The 21517-nt window shown below is 46.4% G+C and overlaps 1 protein-coding gene across 1 annotated transcript in view; it reads right to left on the bottom strand.

The window, feature by feature from the left end:
- The window catches only part of TNN (tenascin N), a 57019-nt gene that overhangs the window by 763 nt on the left and 34739 nt on the right, over positions 1–21517 (bottom strand). The window contains exons 12-17 of the mRNA XM_012444388.3: positions 19714–19844; positions 18636–18768; positions 18046–18197; positions 10667–10763; positions 9666–9833; positions 2114–2277 (exon numbers count right to left, since the gene is read on the bottom strand). Of these exons, the coding sequence (XP_012299811.2) occupies positions 2114–2277; positions 9666–9833; positions 10667–10763; positions 18046–18197; positions 18636–18768; positions 19714–19844 (845 nt within the window). The remainder of the gene's footprint in view (positions 1–2113; positions 2278–9665; positions 9834–10666; positions 10764–18045; positions 18198–18635; positions 18769–19713; positions 19845–21517) is intronic.

The following is a 21517-nucleotide window of genomic DNA, read 5'->3' as shown; positions in this document are numbered from 1 at the left end:
GAGGCGAGACAACACAGGGGTCAACCGGGCAGGCAATGAGCAAATTATCTTTGCTTCACTCTTTTCCTTTCCAAAAAATTAAAGGCAAAAATAAACATATTAATTGGCCAATTGTGTAAAATCATTTTCAATTTAGACTGTTTAGATATTAGCTCTGGGGTAAAAAATAGTCCGCTGAAAACTAAATTTCGTTTTATGTCTTTTGACTGGTGAGCGCAATAATATTTAATTCACTTAATAACCTTGCAACCTGGCCAATAAAAGCCCAAGTGACCAATTTTATGTATTTTAATTTGTGAGGTAAATAATAAACAAGAAGCTAAATGCCTTGCAGACTGTGAAAAGCGCATTAACCAGATGAATGTCTTTTATTAGCAAACGTGGGATGGTTCAGGGCATGCTGGCTGCTCATTTCCAATATCTGATCTCCTATCCCGGTCCTGAGTCGGCCCACACGCTGCCACCATGATTCATGCGCCCACCCTCCCCAGCTTCCCTGGAGGAAAATTTCTTCTTCCCTTTGAAAAATCACATAAGGATTGGGAGTCCCCGCAGCCTGGTCAGGGCCAAGGTAATCAAAATGTACCTGGACTTTGGGTGTGCTAATATTTACAGTAATATTGGTACAAGGTGAGTTCTGAAGAGGAGGCTTCCTGGAGGCTTAGGATCAGGGCTGCGGATGGGAAATTAGAAACCTAGGATGGGGACTCAGGGTTTGTGGAGGGGAGAGGACTAATGATGAGCAGAGGCAAAGATGCAGTTTTCAAGAAACTGCGAGGGAGCAGGCAGGAAGTGCCCTGCAGCTGTCAAAGAGTCAGGATGATGCGCAGGGGCGATGGAGGCTTGAGAAAGAGTGGGTGGGACGATTTCAGAGCAACGTGGGGAGAGGAGCCCTCCTGGAACCCTGGCCCCGGGCACACACTCCCAACGTGGTCTAGGGCAGTGTTCTGGGCAGGCTTTGGGCAAAGCAGATCCAAGAGTAGATCTGACCTAAGGCACAAAAGACCGTTTTCCTGCTGACCAAAGGACTTGAGACAAATTGCATTTTTTTTTTTTTTTTTTTTTTTGAGACAGGGTCTTGCTCTGCCACCCAGACTGGAATGCAGTGGCATGATCATGGTTCACTGCAGTTTCAACCTCCCAGTCTCAAGCGATCTTCCCACCTCAGCCTCCCTAGAGGCTGGAGCTATAAGTACACATCATGATCCCCGGCTACTTTTTGTATTAATTTTTGCATTAGCCAGGAATCATGGTGAGACAGGGTTTCACAATGTCACCCAGGCTGGTCTCAAATTCCTGGGCTCAAGCAATCAGCCCAACTAAGTCACCCAGAGTGCTGGGATTACAGGCATGAGCCACCATGCTTGGCTTCAAGAAATAGCTCTCATTCAACTAGGAGAACAGCTAGAAAAAATAGGAAGTGTTTGCTACAAACTGAATGTTTGTGTCTCTTCAAAATTCATGTGGTGAAGGCCTAACCACCCCCCACCAACATGATGGTATATAGAGGGGCCTCTGGGAGGGTATTAGGTTTACATGAGGCCATGAGGTGGAGCCCCCATGATGGGACACACGCCCCTATATAAAGAAGAGACCGGAACTCCTTTCTGTCCACCATGTGAGGATGCCCAGCCACAGTCAGCCATTCACAAGCCAGCAAGAGAGTCCCCACCAAGAACCAAATCTGCCGGCACCCTGATCTTGGACTTCCCAGCCCCCAGAACTGTGAGAAATAAGCATCTGTTGTTTAGGCCACCTGGTCTCTGGTATTTTGTTACAGCAGCCCAAGCTGGCAGCGTCCATGTGTGAACTAGTGAAATGAGACAGCGTGTGGTGCACATCATCTGTCATTACGTGGCAGTGGGCAGCCAGGCTTTCCCCGTCCCTGCTCCCAGGCAAGTGTGCAGCACTGGGAATGCAGAACAAGCAGGGCCATGGCCATCAGGAAGGGGAGGCCACGACCTCGAGGTCGTGGAGCCTGGAGGAGAAGCTCTACTGCTTCGACTGGAAGCTTCAGAAGGAGAGTGGCTTCCAGACTAGCCTGCAGGGTGTCCCTTTGGAAGCTGAATGTGGGTACACCCTGGGACAGGAAAGACGTTCACCTGTCACCTACCTCACTGTGCTTGGTCTCCCCATATCTGCCATTGGGGTTGGCCAAGTGGCAGTTCTTATACCACCAGCCGCCGTGATGTGTCAGGGCGCAGTTGCTAAGTGCAATATCATTGTCTCTGTCAAAAGTTGTAAACTTCCATCCATTGTGGTAACTAAGAGCATCCCCTGCAGGAGAGAAGAGATGGAGGCGAGAGCCCAGGGTTAGCCACCAAGATGTTCAAAAGAAGAGCCAGCAGGAAGATCTCTAGGCTTGAAAATACCAAGGATCCAGCCAGTCATACGTCACAGGTAGTCACCGCCCTCTCCAAACAGCCAAAATGGGAACATGACACAGGTGAACAGGTTCTCTTTCCTGGCCTGTACCCCAACTTCAGGCCTCTTTCTCCAACAGTCCTCATAGTGTTTTCACTTGTAAGCTCCAGTCAGACCAAATATCCAAACATAACTACTGTCCCCAAGTCCCTGAGCACCCCACACACAAGAGCACCCCTCTCCATTCTCCCCACCTCTGCCTTGGGACCACCCTTCTCCCTGCCACCCAGACCTGGAACCTGGAGCCATGTTTGACAATCCGTTCATACCCCTTCTCAAGCCATCTCTCCTGCAGATCACTCACTTACACCCCTATGTCTCTACTCCCATGACACCCACCTCGGCCCTCTTTCATCCTGGGTCTACATTAACAAAACAGCCTTCTCTCTGGCTTCTTGCCTGCCAGCCCCTCTGGAGCTTAGATGTCCATTTTCATCATCTCAGGCCTAACAGTCTACTTTGTGCCACATGAAGGTGAACTCCTCTTCCTCGCCTTGCAGGCCTGTGCCCTATGCACAATCTTGCGTCCCACTCTCTCCACTATGCACCCTCCACTCTGGACCAGCCCACCTTCTACGGGATTTCTCTCTGCCCTCATCTGTCCAAATCCTAACCATTCCTTCAAAGCCTAGCTCAAGTCCACTCCTAAGAAAGATTCTCTTTATTGGTCTTCCTATGACCCTCCTAACACACACACACACACACACACACACACACACACACACACACACACACACATACAAACACCCCTGAACATCCAGAGCCCTTCTGGAGACACATGTAAAATTCAGTGCTTCATTACATCCCATCTGGAAAACTGCTTGAATTATTTTACTTGTATACCTCCTGTTCCCTATCATATTTGTCATCCTTTTATAAGCTCTCTTTTTCAGCTCATAAAAGGCAATGAGGGCCCGTATCAATCGCAAGCTTAATCAAGCACCATTCCTACAATAAGGACTGTTACGTTTATATCTCAGCTCTGAGTGTAGCCATCTTCACATGTGCATTCTCATTTCACTCACAGCAACCCTGTGAGGTGAACAGGGCAGCTCTTGGTCCCATGAGGAGACAAATTCAAAAAGGTTAGACTCTAGGAATGTGTTAAGGTCCCGCAGTCCACAAACAGCAGAGCTGGGATTCAAATCTCTGTCCTGAGATTCCAAGTCCAGGGTTCTTTCTGAGACACCAATCCGCCTGTGGCTTCCTTGTTTCAATAGGGGGCTTTTTGTACGCTGGCAAGAGAGAGCCATCTGTGACAATGCTTCTTCAAGTGGGGTTCCCAGACCGGCAGCATCCACATTCCCTGGGAACTTGCTAGAAATGCAAATTATCTGGCCCCAGCCCAGACCTACAGAACCAGAAACTATAGGGTGGGCCCTGGCAATCTATGCCTCGACAAGCCCTTCAGATGATCTGACGCAGGCTAAAGCGTGAGAACCTCTGGTCTACAACTTCACTCATTTGTTTTTTAGGAAACATTTACTCAATGAACACCTGCTATGGAGCAGCACATGCTTGGCTCTGTGAACACAAAAATAAGGAGGTTCTTGCTCTCAAAAACGTTGTTGGAGTGGATGGGGTGAACATGCAGAGTCGGTGACTTGTGTTGAAAGGGAAGGTCTTCTTTTGCCCCTCCCCGTCTGCAATCCCACCAGCAGCTCATTTATGCCTCACCCAGGAACTGCAGGAGGATGCCGGGCCCACAGAGCCCACTTCCATGCAGAGGCAGCAGACGGGTCTATCTCCAGTACTTTTCTCCAATCCAAGAAAGGTATATTGTCATGCTAGTCATACACATTGCCTCCTCCCTCCAGATTTCGTACAGAAAGTTAACCACAGCTTGAAATAACCTGCAGTGTCCCCCTTAGTAACATTCTTTAAACGAGCACAGCTTACCTAATTTATATAGAAGGTTCCCAGGGCTGCTTTCTAAGAAGCTGTGCAGAGGCTCTCTTAAAGACACGTTTGTGGATTATCTAAACCTGGGCACTGGGATAAAGAAAGGTAAAGCAGGTTTTCACCCCAAGGAGGGAGGTCTTTTTCTGCAGAGGGATTTTCTATCTTCTAGAAACTGAAGCCATCCTAATGTTCAGAGTGAGAGAGTGAGAGTGAGGACCGGAGGGGTTTGTGGCAGGCCCATGAAAGGTGTGCACCCACACTCAGAGGGGCTCAAGCTGGTCACTATCCATCTCATCAAAACGTCACTCTGAGACCCACTCTCCCCCTCTAGCACTCGCCAGGACGGGAAAGATGGCCCAGGCAGCTGCACCTTCTCAGATCAGGAGAAGCCATTAACGTCACATCCCCCGTCAGTCACACACAGACACAGGACTGTGTGTGTAAACCTTGAATGTCTTCCATTTCGGGATTAGGAGTGGATGAGTAAAATGATTCGTCCCATTTCTAGCTTTCCCTTTCATCTACCTACCCATTAATTTTTTTCTCTTTTTCGAGTGACAGCATTTAAAAGTCCTTCTCTGGCCCCAGCCCACTGAAGGCTTCCAGAGCTCCCCAGTCACATTTCCAAGTGCCCCCAGGGTGAAACCCACCCCCGGTTGTGCCCCACTGTGGCCCATGCAGGTAGAACTTGAATTCAGCTGTAGGTAATTGGTTAGCCCTAGAATTCACTCTGCACCATTCTGAATGTCTAGCTCTTTATGGTTTCATTATAATTATTATAATCTCTAAACGGATGAATAGCATTTTAAAGATGGAGCTCGTAAGATAGCCTCCCTGCCCCCACTCGAAGGCTCAGAATCAGAAACTAAATTTACACATCATTACCTTGCTGGAATTCACTTCTTGAAGGTAAAATGGGCTTTCTGATAGGACTTCAGTGAAAGTCAAAAGTTGAGGGCCTGCCTGGACGAGCCTGAGTAGGGAACAAGCCTGAAGCCACGCATTCCTGCCAGGCTGCACACATGTCAGTTCTAATCAGAGCTGAAATGAAGATTGAGGCTGGGGAGAGCTGGTGCGTACAGGGAGATATCAAAACGTTCACCTTCCATTTCAATGCTGTGTCCTCTAAACGGTGCCTCAGCACTCAGGACATGAGTAGCCGGGAGGTTTCAAAATTCTGAAACCCTCCTCACAGACCAATCAGCAGACATAAGGAATGCTAAAATCCCACTAACTCCACTAATGTAATTCAGAATTTAAAAGTGTGAATGATAGCACACGTGGGAAGACTAGATCACTGCCTAAATGCTGTGTGAAACTCTCCTATTAAAAAATATATTCTATTAAAAAAAAATACTTCCTCTACTGGCTGTCAGGGTTGACCTGAACCTTAGAACAAGAATTATCCCCTCATCGCAGTTAACATGCAAATAGAGTTAACATGCAAATACCTGGAAGGAGAATTACAGTGATTCCCAACTCCGTTGACTCCCTTTCAGTCACTTTCCCATTGGCATCAGTTCATTTGCTGGATCATTGTAAGACAGGCTTCAGAAAAGGCAAGTTGTAATGGTCGAGAGAAGGAAATGTGCAGCCTGGGAGGACAGGCCTGAGTGAGGTCCGTGACCAGGAGGCCAGGGAGGGCACTGGGTTTCAGGGAGAGATGTGAGGCACAGGGGCCAAAGAAAACACCCAGCTTCATATTGTGTCCAGGGAGGGTCCCACAAATGGAGCTTGTGTAGACTGGCACTCTTTAACCCGGGAAGGAAAGCCTGAGGCTAACTGATGGCCACGATCAAGAGCAGACAACAGGGTATTGAAAACGCAAGAAATGAGCAGATGGGCTCCACGTGGACTGAGAGGCCCAAGTGCTCTGAGAGAGACCGGAATGTGCGCACTGGATTACACCAAAGGGTTGGAAGAACCTGGAATAAGCTTCAGGAACGCAGTCTGATCTCATTTAGAGATGGGGTGGGAGGATGCAGGCCCTGTGCTTAGTCATACAAAACAGCATCTTTAGATCCCCGCTCATTCAGTTTATATCCTCATAATCATAGGAATGCCCATCTGTGTTTCCCTGTCTTTGTCTATTTTCTACAGTCATGCACTGCATAAGAACGTTTAAGTTAACAACGGACTGCATATACCACAGTGGTCCCCTAAGATCGCAATAAACCTAGAAATTACCTAGCGACATCACAGCTGTCGTGAGGTCACAGACCCATGCCTTAGTCATGTGTTTGTGGTGATGTTGGTGTGAACAAGCCTACTGCACTAAACCAGTCATACGAAAGTCTTGCACATTCAATCATGGACAGTAAATCAGGAAATCATACTTGATAATAAACAATTCTGTTACTGGCTTACGTGAAAATACTATACTTTTTATTGTTATTTTAGAGTGTATGACTACTTATCAAAAAAAAAAAAAAAAAAAAGACGTTCCCGTAAAACAGCCTCAGGCAGGTCCTTTGGAGGTGTTCCAGAAGAAGGCGCTGTTATCACAGGAGGTGACAGCTCCATGTGTGTGACTGCCCCCGAAGGCCTTCCAGTGGACAAGATGTGAGATGGAAGACGGTGATATTGATGATCCTGACCCTGTGCAGGCCTAGGTTAATGTGTGTGCTTGTGTCTTAGTTTTTAACATAAAAGTTTAAAAAGTAAAAAATCAAAAATCAAACAAAGTTTAAATCAAAAAACCTTACAGAATAAGGATATAAACAAAAAAATTTTTGTACAGCTGTACAATGTGCTTATGTTTTAAGCTAAGTGTTACTCCAAGAGTCAAAAACTGAAAAAGATGTTAAAGTTTATAAAGTAAAACAGTTACAATAAGCTAAGGTTAATTTTTAATTCATGAAGAAAGAACATTTTAAAATAAATTTAGTGTAGTCTAATGCAGTGTTGATAAAATCTGCAGGAGTGTACGGTAATGTTCAGGCCTTCACATTCACTCCCCACCCACTCACTGACTCACCCAGAGCAACCTCCAGTCCTGTGAGCTCCATCCATGGTAAGTGCCCTGCACAGATGTACTATTTTTTATCTTTTTTTTTTTTTTTTTTTTGAGACGGAGTCTCGCTCTTGTTACCCAGGCTGGAATGCAATGGCGCGATCTCGGCTCACCGCAACCTCCGCCTCCTGGGTTCAGGCAATTCTCCTGCCTCAGCCTCCCGAGTAGCTGGGATTACAGGCACGCGCCACCATGCCCAGCTAATTTTTTGTATTTTTAGTGGAGACGGGGTTTCACCATGTTGACCAGGATGGTCTCGATCTCTTGACCTCGTGATCCACCCACCTCGGCCTCCCAAAGTACTGGGATTACAGGCGTGAGCCACTGCGCCCGGCCGTATTTTTTATCTTTTATACCATATTCTCACTGTGCCTTTTCTATGTTTACATAGATTTAGATTCATAAGTACTTACCATGGTGTTACAATCACCTACAGTATTTAGTAACATGCTGTACAGGTTTGTAGCCTGGTAACAGTAGGCTACACCATCTACCTAGGTCTACAGCAGCCTCTGCCATCTAGGTTTGTGTCAGTGCATTCTGTGATGTTTGCACGACGATGAAATGCCTAACAAGGCATTTCTCAGATGTAACCCTGTCATTAAGCGATGCATGACTATGTTATACTCACTTACATATGGCACAGGCTGTCTCCAGCCCACGGAGACCCAGGACTACCGAGGTAAGAAGGGGCAGTATCCAAAGGCAGTGTGGGGCTTGTCTAGTTGCAATGCCTTTTTTTCAAGGATTGTCTTTTCCCTGAAATAATTCTTTGCATATTTTCTCCCACCCAACCCCTACTCAGAATCCTGGAAAAGTTTTCCCATGTCTGTAGCCAAATGCCTCCTACTCTGGTAGATGCCTACCCCTCCCTCTTTGTCTCCTCCCATGTCACCGTGTCACCAAACTCACCCCTTAATTGACCCCTGTGGAACCTATTTGGATCTCAGGAACTACTACTTAAGATACTAAACATTCATAAGATTATGGATATAGAAAAGTTCTCCTAAAAATGTCGTTTTTTAAACTCTCCTACTCTGTCCCAGGCTCTGAGATAGGCACTGGGAAACAAGAACAAATGTGAAATTCATGTGACTCCTTTTAAATGAAATTATAAGATCTCAAAGAAAGTTTGCATGCATAGTTGGCCACTCCAGACCACGGCCCCAGACACTCAGAAGTTCTGTTCACAGTCTCCTGCCATCAGGGGTCCTTGAGTGGACAATCTTGAGAAGTCCAGTAAGGAAGTGAGATAAACTCCAGTATCCTTGCCTCTGCTCAGTCCCTGCTCAGCCCAAAACCCCCAGGCCTGGAGACCCCTCCCTTTTCTCCCACTTAAGTTTCCCCCTCCTTGCAGATCCGGCTCCCCGCAGGTGCTTCGTCCTCCGTGTGCCCACCTTCTCCACACTCCCGTAGCTCTTTGTGTTCCTTACCCCTTAGCTGACTCTCTGCGAAATTTACCTTCTATTTGTATTCACCTATATACATTTAAGCCTAAGGAGAGAGACCGCCATGCCTTATACAGTCAATCTGGCTGGTAACACATTCCTATGTAAAAACACCAACATCAAAAACGTGCAAAAGTCAAAACACAGACTTGTTAGGGTTTAAAAACCAAAAATACGGGTTTTAAAATATTAGTATTAAAACAATAACCACACCTCTCCCTCTTCAACAAAATATTTACTGGTATCATTCCAGCATTTCAATCATGTTGCTTAATTTTACTCTTTTCCTTCACAACCGAACCTACCAGCAACTGCCTTAGCTCTGATGAGTGGCTACTAGAGGCCAAAGGTTCCCTCGCTTCCCACTGAACTGCTCATTTCTGTTGTCACAGTTGTGTTAAGTTAATGAGACCTTTAATTCTTATTATTTGAATCAGCACTTTCATTGTTCTGTTTTTATAGTAAAGTACCACCAAAAGCTCACGTAATAACACACACACAAACACACACACGCTCTGTGCAGACAAAGATGACAGCCACACTGCTAAAGCCGAAAGACTGACAGGCATCAAGAAATTGCTCAGAATATGGCCTCATCCGCTAAAATGTACGACAGCCTGAACCGGGGGAGTACAAGAGGAGGGTTTTTATTGGGAGGCGGGTTGACGTATAAGGTACAATTTTATGGTGGTCAAGGATTGCTTTAACTACTTGTTCACTCCTGACCCCCCCGCAGAGAGCAGGGCCTCCACTATCAGTGAGAACAATTCACCTTCATAGAGCAATATTCCACCCCCTCAGATCAGTGGCACACGGCAAGCCAATCCTTACGAAACAGACAGCAAGAGACCTCCCAGTAAGAAAACATTTTTTCTCACCCGCTGTGCCTCTGTATTTCCCAACTGTCAGCTTATACCGCTCCTTGCTGGAGGCCACTTGGAAGAAATCATATATAGCATAGGCAGATTCATTGGCAGTCTGTAAATCCACTCTCACCTCATACCGTGTCGGGGTGCCGGTGGTGAGGTTGTGTAGATTGTCAAGTCCTAAAAGTAAAAAATGGAATTCCAATAATCAATCATCTGGTGTGCGAGTGAGCACTTGACATGTGCGTCTCAGGCTTTCAAGACCAGTCTCAGGACTTTCTCTTTTGGGGCTCACAGTCACGCTAAGGAGTGTGGAGACCACGTCCTATGGAAGGGAGCAGTGAGGGGCGCAGGGTAACCCCAGAAGGAATCTGCTTCCATTGGCTCTACCCTCTAAAACAGAAGCAGTTCTATTTATCTTCCATTTATCTCACCAAGTAGAAGAGCCAGTCAACAACTCATCCTCAGATCCCCGAAGAGATTTTGTACTGAGCAAACCACAAACATCATCTACTCTATGAGACACTGGGTGTCCGGATTATGACTTTTTAATTCTTCATTTCCCAATTCACGCTTTTGGCTGTTTCACTCTCTGTGAACATCTGCTCCAGGAGAGAGCAGAGGGAAAAGGGGGGAAAAATAGCCTGCAACGTCTGGCATCACCAACAGAAGTTTAGAGACTGCTAGAGTGACCTCCCAGTAATAGCCCAGCATCCCAATCACCGAACTGTTTTTCTACTACTGTCACTTCCAAGAGCTTGAGGCTGCAGGCAGATCCTGCAGGGCTTAGAGCAGCATAAAACCCCTGTGACCATCCTACCTTTCGACAGGTTCGGAGCGTAGCGGAGCCTTCCCATCAACACGCTCACCAACACCCTGCTTGGTACAGTCCCCCGTGTCCCCGCCACAGGGGCCTCTTCCTGAAGGGGGTGAGCTTCCCTAAGCCTCCTAGCTAGCTTGTCATGGGAGAAACCACCCCCACAGCCCCAGCCTCCTGGATTCTGAGATCATACCAAGCCAGAACTCCTTCCTGGGGTCCCCAAAGCCTTCCACATAGCTCCTCCATCGCTTGAAGAAATCCAGCTGCCCGGTGTTCCGCCTCTGGAAGACCTGAGGAGGGAAATGGACACATCACTCTGACCCTCCAAACAGACACAGGTGCTGGGAGACAAGAGGAGACCAAGAGCTGCTCATACACTGCCTTCCTCCAGCCAGCATGCCTTTCTTTTTAGAAAGGATTTTTATTTATATGTCAGTAGATTCACTATATTAATAAGCATTCTTCATACGTACAGTAGTTCGCCAGGTAGTAAGACATGTAGAGCAAAAGCAGAGCAGGTTCCTGCGCTCAAGAAATTTCAGTTCTTTCCATTATTCGTATGATTCAGTTGCTAGTGTGGGTTGTCTAGGGCAAGACATTCTAGACCCCGCCAGCTCTCACATGTAACTTTCAACTTCCATTCAACTCGACTGGGGCACATCATGTTTATGGCATCTCTTCCCCGTTTTCTCAAATAGTTTGAGAGTAGGAATTATTTTTTAATTCACCTGATTCTTAACATAGCAATTATTCCATACTTATGGAGAAAAAAGTTCACACAAATATTTACTGAGCATCTACTATGTACTAGGCAATATGCAAGATAGTGTGCAAAGTGAATAAATCAGAAATGGTCCCTGCCCTCCTGGAGCTAATAGTTCAGTAAATAAAATTACTAAATTAAATAATTTTAAAAATGCAGTTAAAACTGTGATAAGGGCTATGAGGGAAAGACGAAACAGAACAGGAGGACCTGACCTAGGAGCCGAGAAACCACCCCCAGGACATGGCCGAGCCACAGGACGAGAAGGGGCAGTCAGGCAAGAGCACGGGGGGCCAATGTCGGGGCTGCTGGGGGCTGAGGAAGGAATGGAAAGCGAGGCTGGGAAGATGGCAAGAGTCAATCCTGGTGAGCCTTTAAAAGGGATTGTTGAAGATGCTAGCCCAGGTAAGAGCGATGGAAATTACTGCAGAGGTTTAAGCAGGAAATGAGATCTGATCAGATTCCTCTCCAGCGGTAGTGCTTGGAAAGGACTGGCCCGGGGCAAGAGGAAGTGAGATGACCAATTAGGAGACCACTGTAGAGCACAGATGGAGGAGGACAGTCGCTTGGATGAGGGCTGCCCTGAGGATACACAGAAGCAGACAGAAGGTAAAGTTGACAGACGTGGTGACAGAACGTGGAACTGAAAGAGGAAGTGGTCAAGGGAAGATCAGTTTCTTACAGTTTGGGCTTGCAGATGACTCTTCCCTCAGCTCTTCACTGAGGTGGGGGATTCAGAGAGGACAGGTTTTATGAGTGGGCCATGAGTTCATTTAGGGATGTGGTAAGTGTGAGTTATTTCTGAGTTATGCTGGTGAATGAAGATACCACCGAGCGATTGGATGTAAGGACTGGAGTTCTAAAGAGAGGTCTAGACTAGACTTACTAAGGTAGGCGTGTGTCTCGGGCAATGCTAGGAGTTCACCGAGTCCCAGTTCACCTTCCTCTTCCAGGAACACAGGAGGATGTTCTTTTTCAGCCTCCCTTGCATTTAAGTTGGAGCCATGTGACTATTTGCAGCCAAAAGGCTGTAGGTGGGAGCACAAGAGAGTGGGTGGGTTCTCCACACTCTCTCTTCTACTGCCGTGTGCCACAGGGCCATGGGAAAGGCCGCACACTGAAACAGCAGAACCACGAGATGGAAACTGCCTGAATCCCTGAGTCACACTTATAACTGGCTGCCAAGCCTGCAGAACACATTGTGCACATGAGAAAAACACATTGTGTTTGTTCAATCGCAAGTTGGTTTGTTACTGCAGGATAGTCCATTCTATCCTAATTAGTACAGAGAGGCATGGGACCCAGAGGGCAAAATGAAGTCATGGGGAAAAGATGAGCCCATATAGGAAGAAAATGGGAACTGAAAAGATAAAATGCCCTAGAATCAAGCCTTGAGGACATCCAATACGTGTAATGAAGAAGGATGACTCCATTAAGGAGAGAGAAGGAGCAAGAGAAGCAGATTAAAAGAAACTAGAAAAATAGGGAATCATGGGCCAGGCGCAGTGGCTCACGCCTGTAATCTCAGCACTTGGGGAGGCCGAGGTGGGCAAATCACAAGGTCAGGAGTTCGAGACCAGCCTGGCCAACATGATGAAATCCCGTCTCTACTAAAAATACAAAAATTACCCGGGTGTGGTGGCGGGCACCTGTAATCCCAGCTACTCAGGAGGCTGAGGTAGGAGAATCAGGAGTATAGTAGCTTGGTTGAGGGCTTCCCTGAGGACAGATGGAAGCAGACAGAAGGTAAAGTTGACAGAGGTGGCAGGCATGAGAAAAAAATACTGTGTTTGTTCAATCTCTGGAATTTGGAGTTGGTTACCACAGCGTGGTCCATTCCCACCTAATGAGTACAGAGAGGCGTGGGACCCAGAGGGTTTCAATCAACAGCTTGAAACCAGAGGGTGCAGTGAGCCGAGATTGTACCACTGCACTCCAGCCTGGGCGAAACAGCAAAACTCCTCTCCAAAAAAAAAGGAAACAAAAATATGGAATCACAAAAGCCACAAGGAGAAAAGTGTGGTCAGTAGTGTCAAGTACTGATGAGAGGTTAGGAACAGGAGGCCAAAACCGTCCCTAGAATTTAGTGGCACAGAAATCACTGGTGATTTTAGCGAGGGCTGTGTCAGTGTGAGATGTGGACAGAAGTCAAACTGGAATGGGCCAAAGAGTGAGTGAGAAGCAAGAAAACGGAGGCAGAGCTGGGTGCTATTCACCAAAGTGTGGACCGCTTTCTTTTCAAAAATTCCTCTGTTTGGAGAAGGAAGGCAGTTCCAGTCACAGTAAACTGGATTCTTTCATAGGCAGTAAACCTGAAAAGTACCTACACACACTTGGAATTGATAATACATCTAATTCCACATGACCTTGACAGCCAAGCTGAACGCCATCCTAGCTAACCTCAGGAACGACTCCCACTAACCCAAGGCTGGAATTGCATTTCTCTCTCTGCCTATTTTTCTTTGGATTCATTCAGATGCAGAAGCCCCAACACAAAATCTAATCTCTCTCCTTTCCACTAGACTTCACGGCGTGTGCCTTGAAGTAAAACACATTATCTTGAATTTATAAGGTAAACTGCCTGGTATTTGTGCATTCTTTATATTTTTCTCCAGGAAGAGAAAGGGAGGGAGGAGAGAGTAGGTTACTCGCAGCAATGCTGAAAGCTCCAGGTGGGAGTTCACATTTAATTCCTTCCAAACCACCCGTCCGTGTTTGCTGGCCGAGGAGTCGGGCATCAGGGATGCAGAAGGCTCCAGGACCCAAGTCAGACCACAGCCACTTCCTGGGCAGGGGATGGGTGGGGATTGCTGAGGCAGCAGTCCTCAGCCAGCTCGTGGTGAGACAGGAATGGAGGGGAAGAGTCGAGTCTACATCACAGGACTGCTGGGAGGACGGAGACCTCACACAAAAATGCTCTAAATGGGCAAGAGCTGCTGAACAGAATGCAGGAAAGACCACGGCAAACAGCTAACACCACACTAACACTGTTCTCTTTCCCCTTTGCTCGAGTATCCACCCTTGAAAGATGCCCTATTTCCTTCTTAGCTCCCTTCGCTTTTCTTCACTCATTTATTCGTTTTGTGAGCATCTGCTGAGTGCTGGCCCCGGAGCAAGTATTTATGATGCATTGACAGATGTGAAAGTCCTGAAACGTGAGTCGCCAGAGTCCTGTAGCTAATCACTGATACAAAGACCACACAGAAATCTTATCCTTCAGTCAGGAAGTTTGAAGATACCAGCCCTACTGAATCTGTTTTCCAAATAGCATTTCCAAAGGCTCTGAGAACTTGCTGACTTCCTAGCAAGGTGCCTGGTCCAACCCCTTTCTTGGGACTCTTCTTACACCGTGGACAGTGGAATTTTAGGACAGCTGTAGCCCTGATGTATGGCTCCACATACATCGTGTCAAATCACGTTCCCGCCACAGGGTCAGGCTCAAATCCAGCCCTGCCCTCCTAGGACAGATGCATTACAAAGGTAATTTTGGTCTCTATCTCCAATCAATGAACCCAGTGCCCAAGCTTGATAGGAGCTTTCCAGAGGAGTGTGGTATGTGTGTGTTTGTGTGTGTGTGTGTGTGTGTGTGTGTGTGTGTGTAACAGTATTTCAGCTGAGCCAGGGAAGCTTCCAGAAATGGAAGCTGTTTTGAACCAGAACTAGCTCTATACTTACTAGCTGTGTCCTTGGGCAACCTTGACAAGCCTCACTTTTCTAAACAGTTAGATTAAGATGTTAACAGCCTCTCTGTCACGAGCTTAAATCGAGGCTTCAGCAAGGTCATTAATCATAGTAAATCATAAAGTAGTTAAGCCAGAGGCTGGTACATATAGATGTAATGAGTTATTATGATTTCTCAATAAATGTTAGTTTGCATTTTATTATATCAGATTCCAAATGAACTGACCCACAGGGATCATTCGTACGTCTTGATCAGGCAGCCTTAATTGACTCACTCAAAATCTAATGCATTCCCATTCTGTGAGATGAAAACATCCTATAATGAACTATTTGGGTATCATAAAACCCCCTTACCAAATAAGTTTCAAAGGGGGAAAAAAAAACTCTTTATGTCTGGTTCTATGCTAGAGTTGTCATTGCATTCTAGAACAAAGGGGGAAAAAAACTCTTTATGTCTGGTTCTATGTTAGAGTTGTCATTGCATTCTAGAACTTACTCAATGCCCTGAAAGAATAAATACAGAGAAAAAAGTCAAAATTGCATTTAAGCATCTGTGGAAAGAGCCTCTAATGCAGTCCTTAAAACTTTCAAGATGGAAAACAAAGATGGAAATATTTGAGACATTTCAGTGCTCCTGATTTTCTTTGCAGGCTCTCCCCAGTGGCAGAGTTTACCTCAGGGACTGTCATTCAAATTGAGTTCCTGATGCTTGGGATGAAGAAGAATTACCTTTAAAAGATTTTAAAAGTTCTCAGTAAAACAGAGAAATGGATTATGGGTCATCCTTCAGTGACAAAGCACTGGACTCTTGAACCCACCCCAAAAAACACTATGACAACTGTCAGTAAAATGGGGAACTTTTCAGGACTCCACGTTCTCTGGAGCACGGTGGCTTTAGGTAAAACCCTGCAGAACCTCAGTTCATGCATGACCCCCAGAAGTCTGGCTCAGGAAACAAGACTTGGGGTGGGGGTGGGGCTGGGGAGAATCAGAATGCAGAGTGGTTTTATTATTTTCGGAACCGATCTCTGTGTTTGAGGAGGGGTCATTTGCACGAGCAGGCTGTAAATGGCAAGCTCTTTGCGGGCAGGGATTTTCATCAATTTGGTTCACTGCTGGGTGTTGAGTACATAAAACAGTGCCTGACACATTGTAGGCACCCAATAAATATTTGTGCAGTAAGTCATGGCTATTCCAGGGCAGACAGACTGACAGATCTCTTTCTAAACGTTGCCCCAGATAAACGCTTCCTTCTCTGTGGGAGCTTGGCTCACAAAAAGGTCACATTTACCAGTACAGACTTCCTGCCAATGGTCATTTACAGGCACAAAGGCAGGAAATTGGGCTGTAGGCCTGAAGGGACAGAAGGTTTAGCCTTACAATGGTACTAACGAAAAGTAGCAGGTACAGTCCTATGGGTCTGGTCAGGTAGAAGACTCTCATGTTATATTCTGTTCTGTTGTTTTTATAAATCAGTTGGGAACTTCCCCCAGCCAACCCAATTACTGCCTCTCTAGTCGTCAGACGCCGCTGTGCAGATAATAAGTTTTCTTCATTGCTGCTCATCAGATGGCATCTTTTTATTCATGGCTGCTCAAGTGTCTTTGGTTCCCCAGGCCCCTGAGTGAATGTGTAAATGAATACGGTTTGAGCACCCTGAGATCGTGCTCTCTCTTTCCCACAGGGAGTTGCAGATGCAGGTTAAGGCATGTGCATGCTGGCTTAGGGCAGTGAGAGTCTATGATTCAGGCACAGGGAGAAAAGGGGCAAGGGGAGATGGAAGGATCAGATTGCAACCCTCAAAAGCAGCTTATCATATAATTGGATCAGGCTGATGCGATCAAAGAAGCTGCCATGTGGTTTAGGCAGACAATGGCCCAAGAGAATAAAACATCTACATAGAAGAGGCACAATTAGAGCACTGCCCGAGTTTCCCTCTTCCAGGCTTTACTCTTTCCAATCAAAGCCTCGAAGGCCTTGTTTCTGTACTGTGCAGCCAGAGTACAGAACCAGGACAATGGGCTCCAGTTCAGAGGCCTGCACTCCCCAGACAGGTTGTGCATGTGCATCTTGGGTGACCTGAGATGAACTCATTGAGAAGACCAGTGAGTTAGGAGGCTGGAGTCTTGAAATCTGGTCCCAGCTTTGTCATTCTTAAATGACTTAGCCCAGAAACTTCTTTCTGGGAGAGTGGGCCTCACTATCCCTATCTGTAAAATAGGAAAAACAATCCTCTCTCACTTACTCTAAAGCTGTTGTGTGAGGGTCATGTGTGCAAAAGTGCTTAGAAGATGGTAAAATATAGGTAACACATACATATAGGGCATGACTAGATGATGATCAACCCACAAGCCTTCCTAGTCATCAGCCTTAGTCTAACCAAGCCTGTTACAGAACAGGGGTGAGGTACTAGACTCTCTCCTTACAGTGGGTTGGTGCCAGAGGCATTCGAACCAGAGCGACTCCATCTTGAGTGAGTGCTAAGGAAATGAGGCTGAGACTTGCTGGGCAGCATTCCCAGAAAGTTAGGTATTCCTAGCCTCCAGATGTTTATGGTTAAGGGAACAGATTGACAGTGTTTACTAAACAGACCCAGACTTAGGAATGTCCTGATATCCTGATATCTTGAGAACAGAAGCGTTCCTAATTTTGCTTTAAAGATTGCATAATATTGATTCTTGCAAAATATGGTAATTAAGAAAATTAATCCTTTATCACAAACCCCTGTAACAAATCCCCTCATGATCTTTTTTTATCCTATATATAAACAAGTATTGTACCTACGACGCATGTGTTTCTTACTTTCAGAAACGCCCTACCCTGTCTATGGAGTAGCTGTACTTTCACCACTTTACTTTCTTAATAAAGTTGCTTTTGCTTGCACTGTGGAGTCACCCCGAATTCTTTCTTGCACGAGACCCAAGAACCTTCTCTTGGGATCTGGATGGGGACCCCTTTCCTGTAACATTGGGATCTCTCTAAAAGCAGCTACAAGCCACCAAAACTCCTCTCTTCCAAGGGTGGGGAAGAAACAGGGCTCCAAACACTCTCCGGATCATCCATGACCGGCGTCCTGGCCTGAGAAACAAGGCCCTACACAGAGCTCCCCGGGGTGCTGTGTGACTCACAATCCAGCCACCTCCGTCCGTGTCCATGTCGCAGTACACCTGCAGGGGCCGGCTGGCATCGCCGTGCAGGTAGATGGTGTACAGACCACTGGCAGCATTGTTGTTCTGCTGAACCTGACTGCAGTCCGAAGGATGTGGGAAACGGGCACCAACTGGGAGCCAAGCAGAGAGAGCGCTGTTAGAAGCAGGGCAAGGAAGGACGAGGTGGAGTTGCTCCCTATTTTAAGGCCGTGTATTTTGTTTGGAAATTATTGCATAACTTCCTACTTTTGCTTCTTTCAACTCTTCGCTCATATCTTATTTTTCTCTCTCTGCTCTCATCAATTCCCCAAATGTACCAGAAAAGGGTCAAGTTCACGTCACTTCCTCCCCCAGTTCAGCTCCTCCACAAAGTAACACTCTATTTCACTCCTCTCTTCAGTCGCCCCACTGTGGGGTGGATTTCTTTTCAACATATAACCCCATTCCCACTTCCCCATACCTAGAGAAATCAATAGTTCTGTATCCACTTGCTCCTCCCTGGGATCTTTTGCTAGCCTCAATGCTGGTTCTCACTGCATGGTCGTTCAGAGTACAGGATTCCATCTTACCTGTGGAGAGGGTGGTGGATACATTTCTGCTCCAACGATCACCCTTAAAGGCAACCAGGGAGACAGGGTAGGTAGCGCCCTGCTCAAGGCCTTGCAACTCAAACCTCTGGTCTTCTCGTCCCAGCTGCATCTCCTACCAAACAAGAGAGAAAGTACACAGCCAGTGACTCAGTTTATCACCCACTAGCACCCTAGGTGTCAACAGCATTCCCTGGTGCTAATGACAGAAATTCTCTGACAGCACAGTGTTTCGTGTGTCCGAAGCCTCAGTGGCAGCCCAGAATCACAGTGGGTTCCAGCCACTTCTCCGGAGAGCCACGCCATGGAGAGTCAGCACGACTGGGAGCATCAGCTGAGAGCCGGCACCCAGCACTGCAGCTTCAGGATCACCGGCCAAGTTTCTGGGAGACTTTGGCCTTCAGATACACACGGGGGCTCTAACTATAGCCACGGCTGGCAGCAACAGGCTGGCAATGCCAGGCTAAGGAGACATTAATAGGGGAGGTAAAACTGGCCATTGATATCTGTGAGACAAGAAGACAGTTGGTATTTCAATAAACTTCCTTCTGAACCAGTCTTACTTCCTCTATAAACATAGGGCTAGCCTTCCTAGCGGTGCTGTCATAAGCACTAATTAAGATAGCAAATGAGCCTAAGTGTCCTGCCTGTTTTTCCTGCCTCCCTTCTTTCCTCATTTGCAAGGAGAGAGAATAATAATTTTCCAATGGGACAGGTTTAGAAAATTTGCTGGCCTTCAGATTCTAAGGGGAGGTATAACCCTTGAAATGAGGGTTAATGAATTCATTCAAAAAATATGTATTGAACATCCACCATGGGCTAAGCACTGTCCTATGAACTTTAGATACGGTGATAAATGAAACAGACAAACATAGAGCTTACATTTATTTGAGAAGGCTAACAATGAACAAAATAACCCGGGCAGATGTACAACCAGCAATATGGTCAACAAAGATTAGCAGGTTGCCCTGAGGCCAGCAAATGAGCTGACCGGCCCGAGTTAGTTGCTTTGCACACACAAGAGAAGGCACCGGGAGAAAAGACAAGGAATGTCCCGTACCTTAACCGTGCCATCTGGGAACTGGTAGGTCAGAACGTAGCCATGAATCTGAGCAGAGGGGGGTGTCCAGGTCAATACGCCACCAGACTGCGTCACAGCAGATGGACGAAGGTTTCTGGGAGGGTCGAGTTCTGTGTGTAGAAAGTCATGTAAATGCTATTACTGAGGCAAGGTAACTTTTGAGATATCAGTTTCTATTTTCCCCTTCCATAACATCCTGTTTCTCTTCCTCCTTTCAAGCAGGTTGCAGGCTCTGTTCTTCCCTGTCACGGGGCCTTTCTGACATTTGTTTCTAAAAGTACAGACTCATTAGAGACAAGAACAGGGTGTTAGGTGGGTCCCAGAGGAAGGGAATCTGGGCCCCCATTTCCCAGGCAGGTTCCCACAAAGTGGTGGATATGAACAGTCTAGATGGGCAGATAGATCCTCAGAGATGGAGGGCTTCCAGAAGAATGTGGAAAGATGGGAGGGCTACAGATCTGAAAGGGCCCTGCACAGAGAAACCAGGGTGACTTGCCTGCCTGGAAAGTTACCTGAAATGCCGGATGGGCCCCATGCCTGTCACTGGGAAACTACCCAAGATTTACATACAGCCCTGAGGAAGGAGCTCACCCTAAGTAGAACAGGGGCTTATGATTGAAATTAAGTTGAAACACAAAAAGCTGTGTTTCTTACATATGAAGTATGTGGCCTTAGATGCATACCCAGTAGGGAAAGAAAGGAAGGAGAAGGGGAGGGAACTGGTGCTTGTATAGAGGAGAGAAAGAGAGAAAGACAGAAGGAAGACAGGGAGGGAGGGAAGAGGGAAAGAGAAGGAATATAGGAAAAGCAGGGCTTTTCTTTCATGTACTTCCTCACCCAAACACCAGAGGGAGCGCATGGGTAATGAGTGTGCACTGTAGACCAGAAAAACCAAAGCTCAGCAAAAATACTAGTCAACATCGTAACTGGTCAGAAGGCTCTTTTTTTTAATTTAACCAAAGAAGATATGAATGGAAGTTTCTTTTTTGAAAAAGCATTATCATAGAATGTTATTTTAATTTAGAAGTTCCCAAAAAGACATCTCCGGGCTATTTTCTACCCAGTAGCATTTCGGCTGAGAACTGAATTGCAGTACTTTAATAGAAATCAGACAGCTGTTGTTTTGAATTAGGATGTTTTGACAAATTTTGAGTTTCTGTAATATCAGCTTGGTTTGATTTTCTGAAGCATAACATCTGGCATGGATTTTATTCTATCCATCTCACAGAAAAACTGAATTTCCTGCTTTTGCAATCAAGGCAAAACTGTGGCTATTTAAATCTCTTAAGCAATGTCCTGCCACCTCTTTGACTGCCCACCACCCCCTGGTTACGGACTTGAGATGTCTGTCTTAGCTACTTCACATTCCTGTGAAGCAAGAAGATGAGAGTCTCTTCAGTGCTGTCTTCAAAATGGGAAAGGTGAAACCAAGAGAAGATAAAGAAGGAAGAAGAGAAGAAAGAAATAAGGGAGAAAGGAAGGGGAAAAGGAGGTAGGATGTGAGAAAGAGGGAAAGGAGATTCTGGCTCCTGGTTGCGTCTGGAGAGCAACACTGTATTCTAGGGAGTCCATGACAGCGAGAGGAGTGTGTTTGTTTCGTTTTGTTTTGTTTTGGTTCTTTGTTTTTTTGAGATGGAGTCTTCACTCTTGTCGCCCAGGCTGGAGTACAATGGCACAGTCTTGGCTCACTGCCACCTCTTCCTCCTGGGTTCAAGCGATTCTCCTGTCTCAGCTTCCCGAGTAGCTGGGATTACACGTGCCCGCCACCACTCCCGGCTAGTTT

This window comes from Aotus nancymaae, unplaced genomic scaffold (assembly GCF_030222135.1).
Source record: "Aotus nancymaae isolate 86718 unplaced genomic scaffold, 86718_ANA_hifiasm-v0.15.2.pri h1tg000108l, whole genome shotgun sequence".
NCBI lineage: Eukaryota > Metazoa > Chordata > Mammalia > Primates > Aotidae > Aotus > Aotus nancymaae.
Note: the sequence above shows the minus strand (reverse complement) of the source record. Positions and strands in the feature narration are given on the sequence as shown.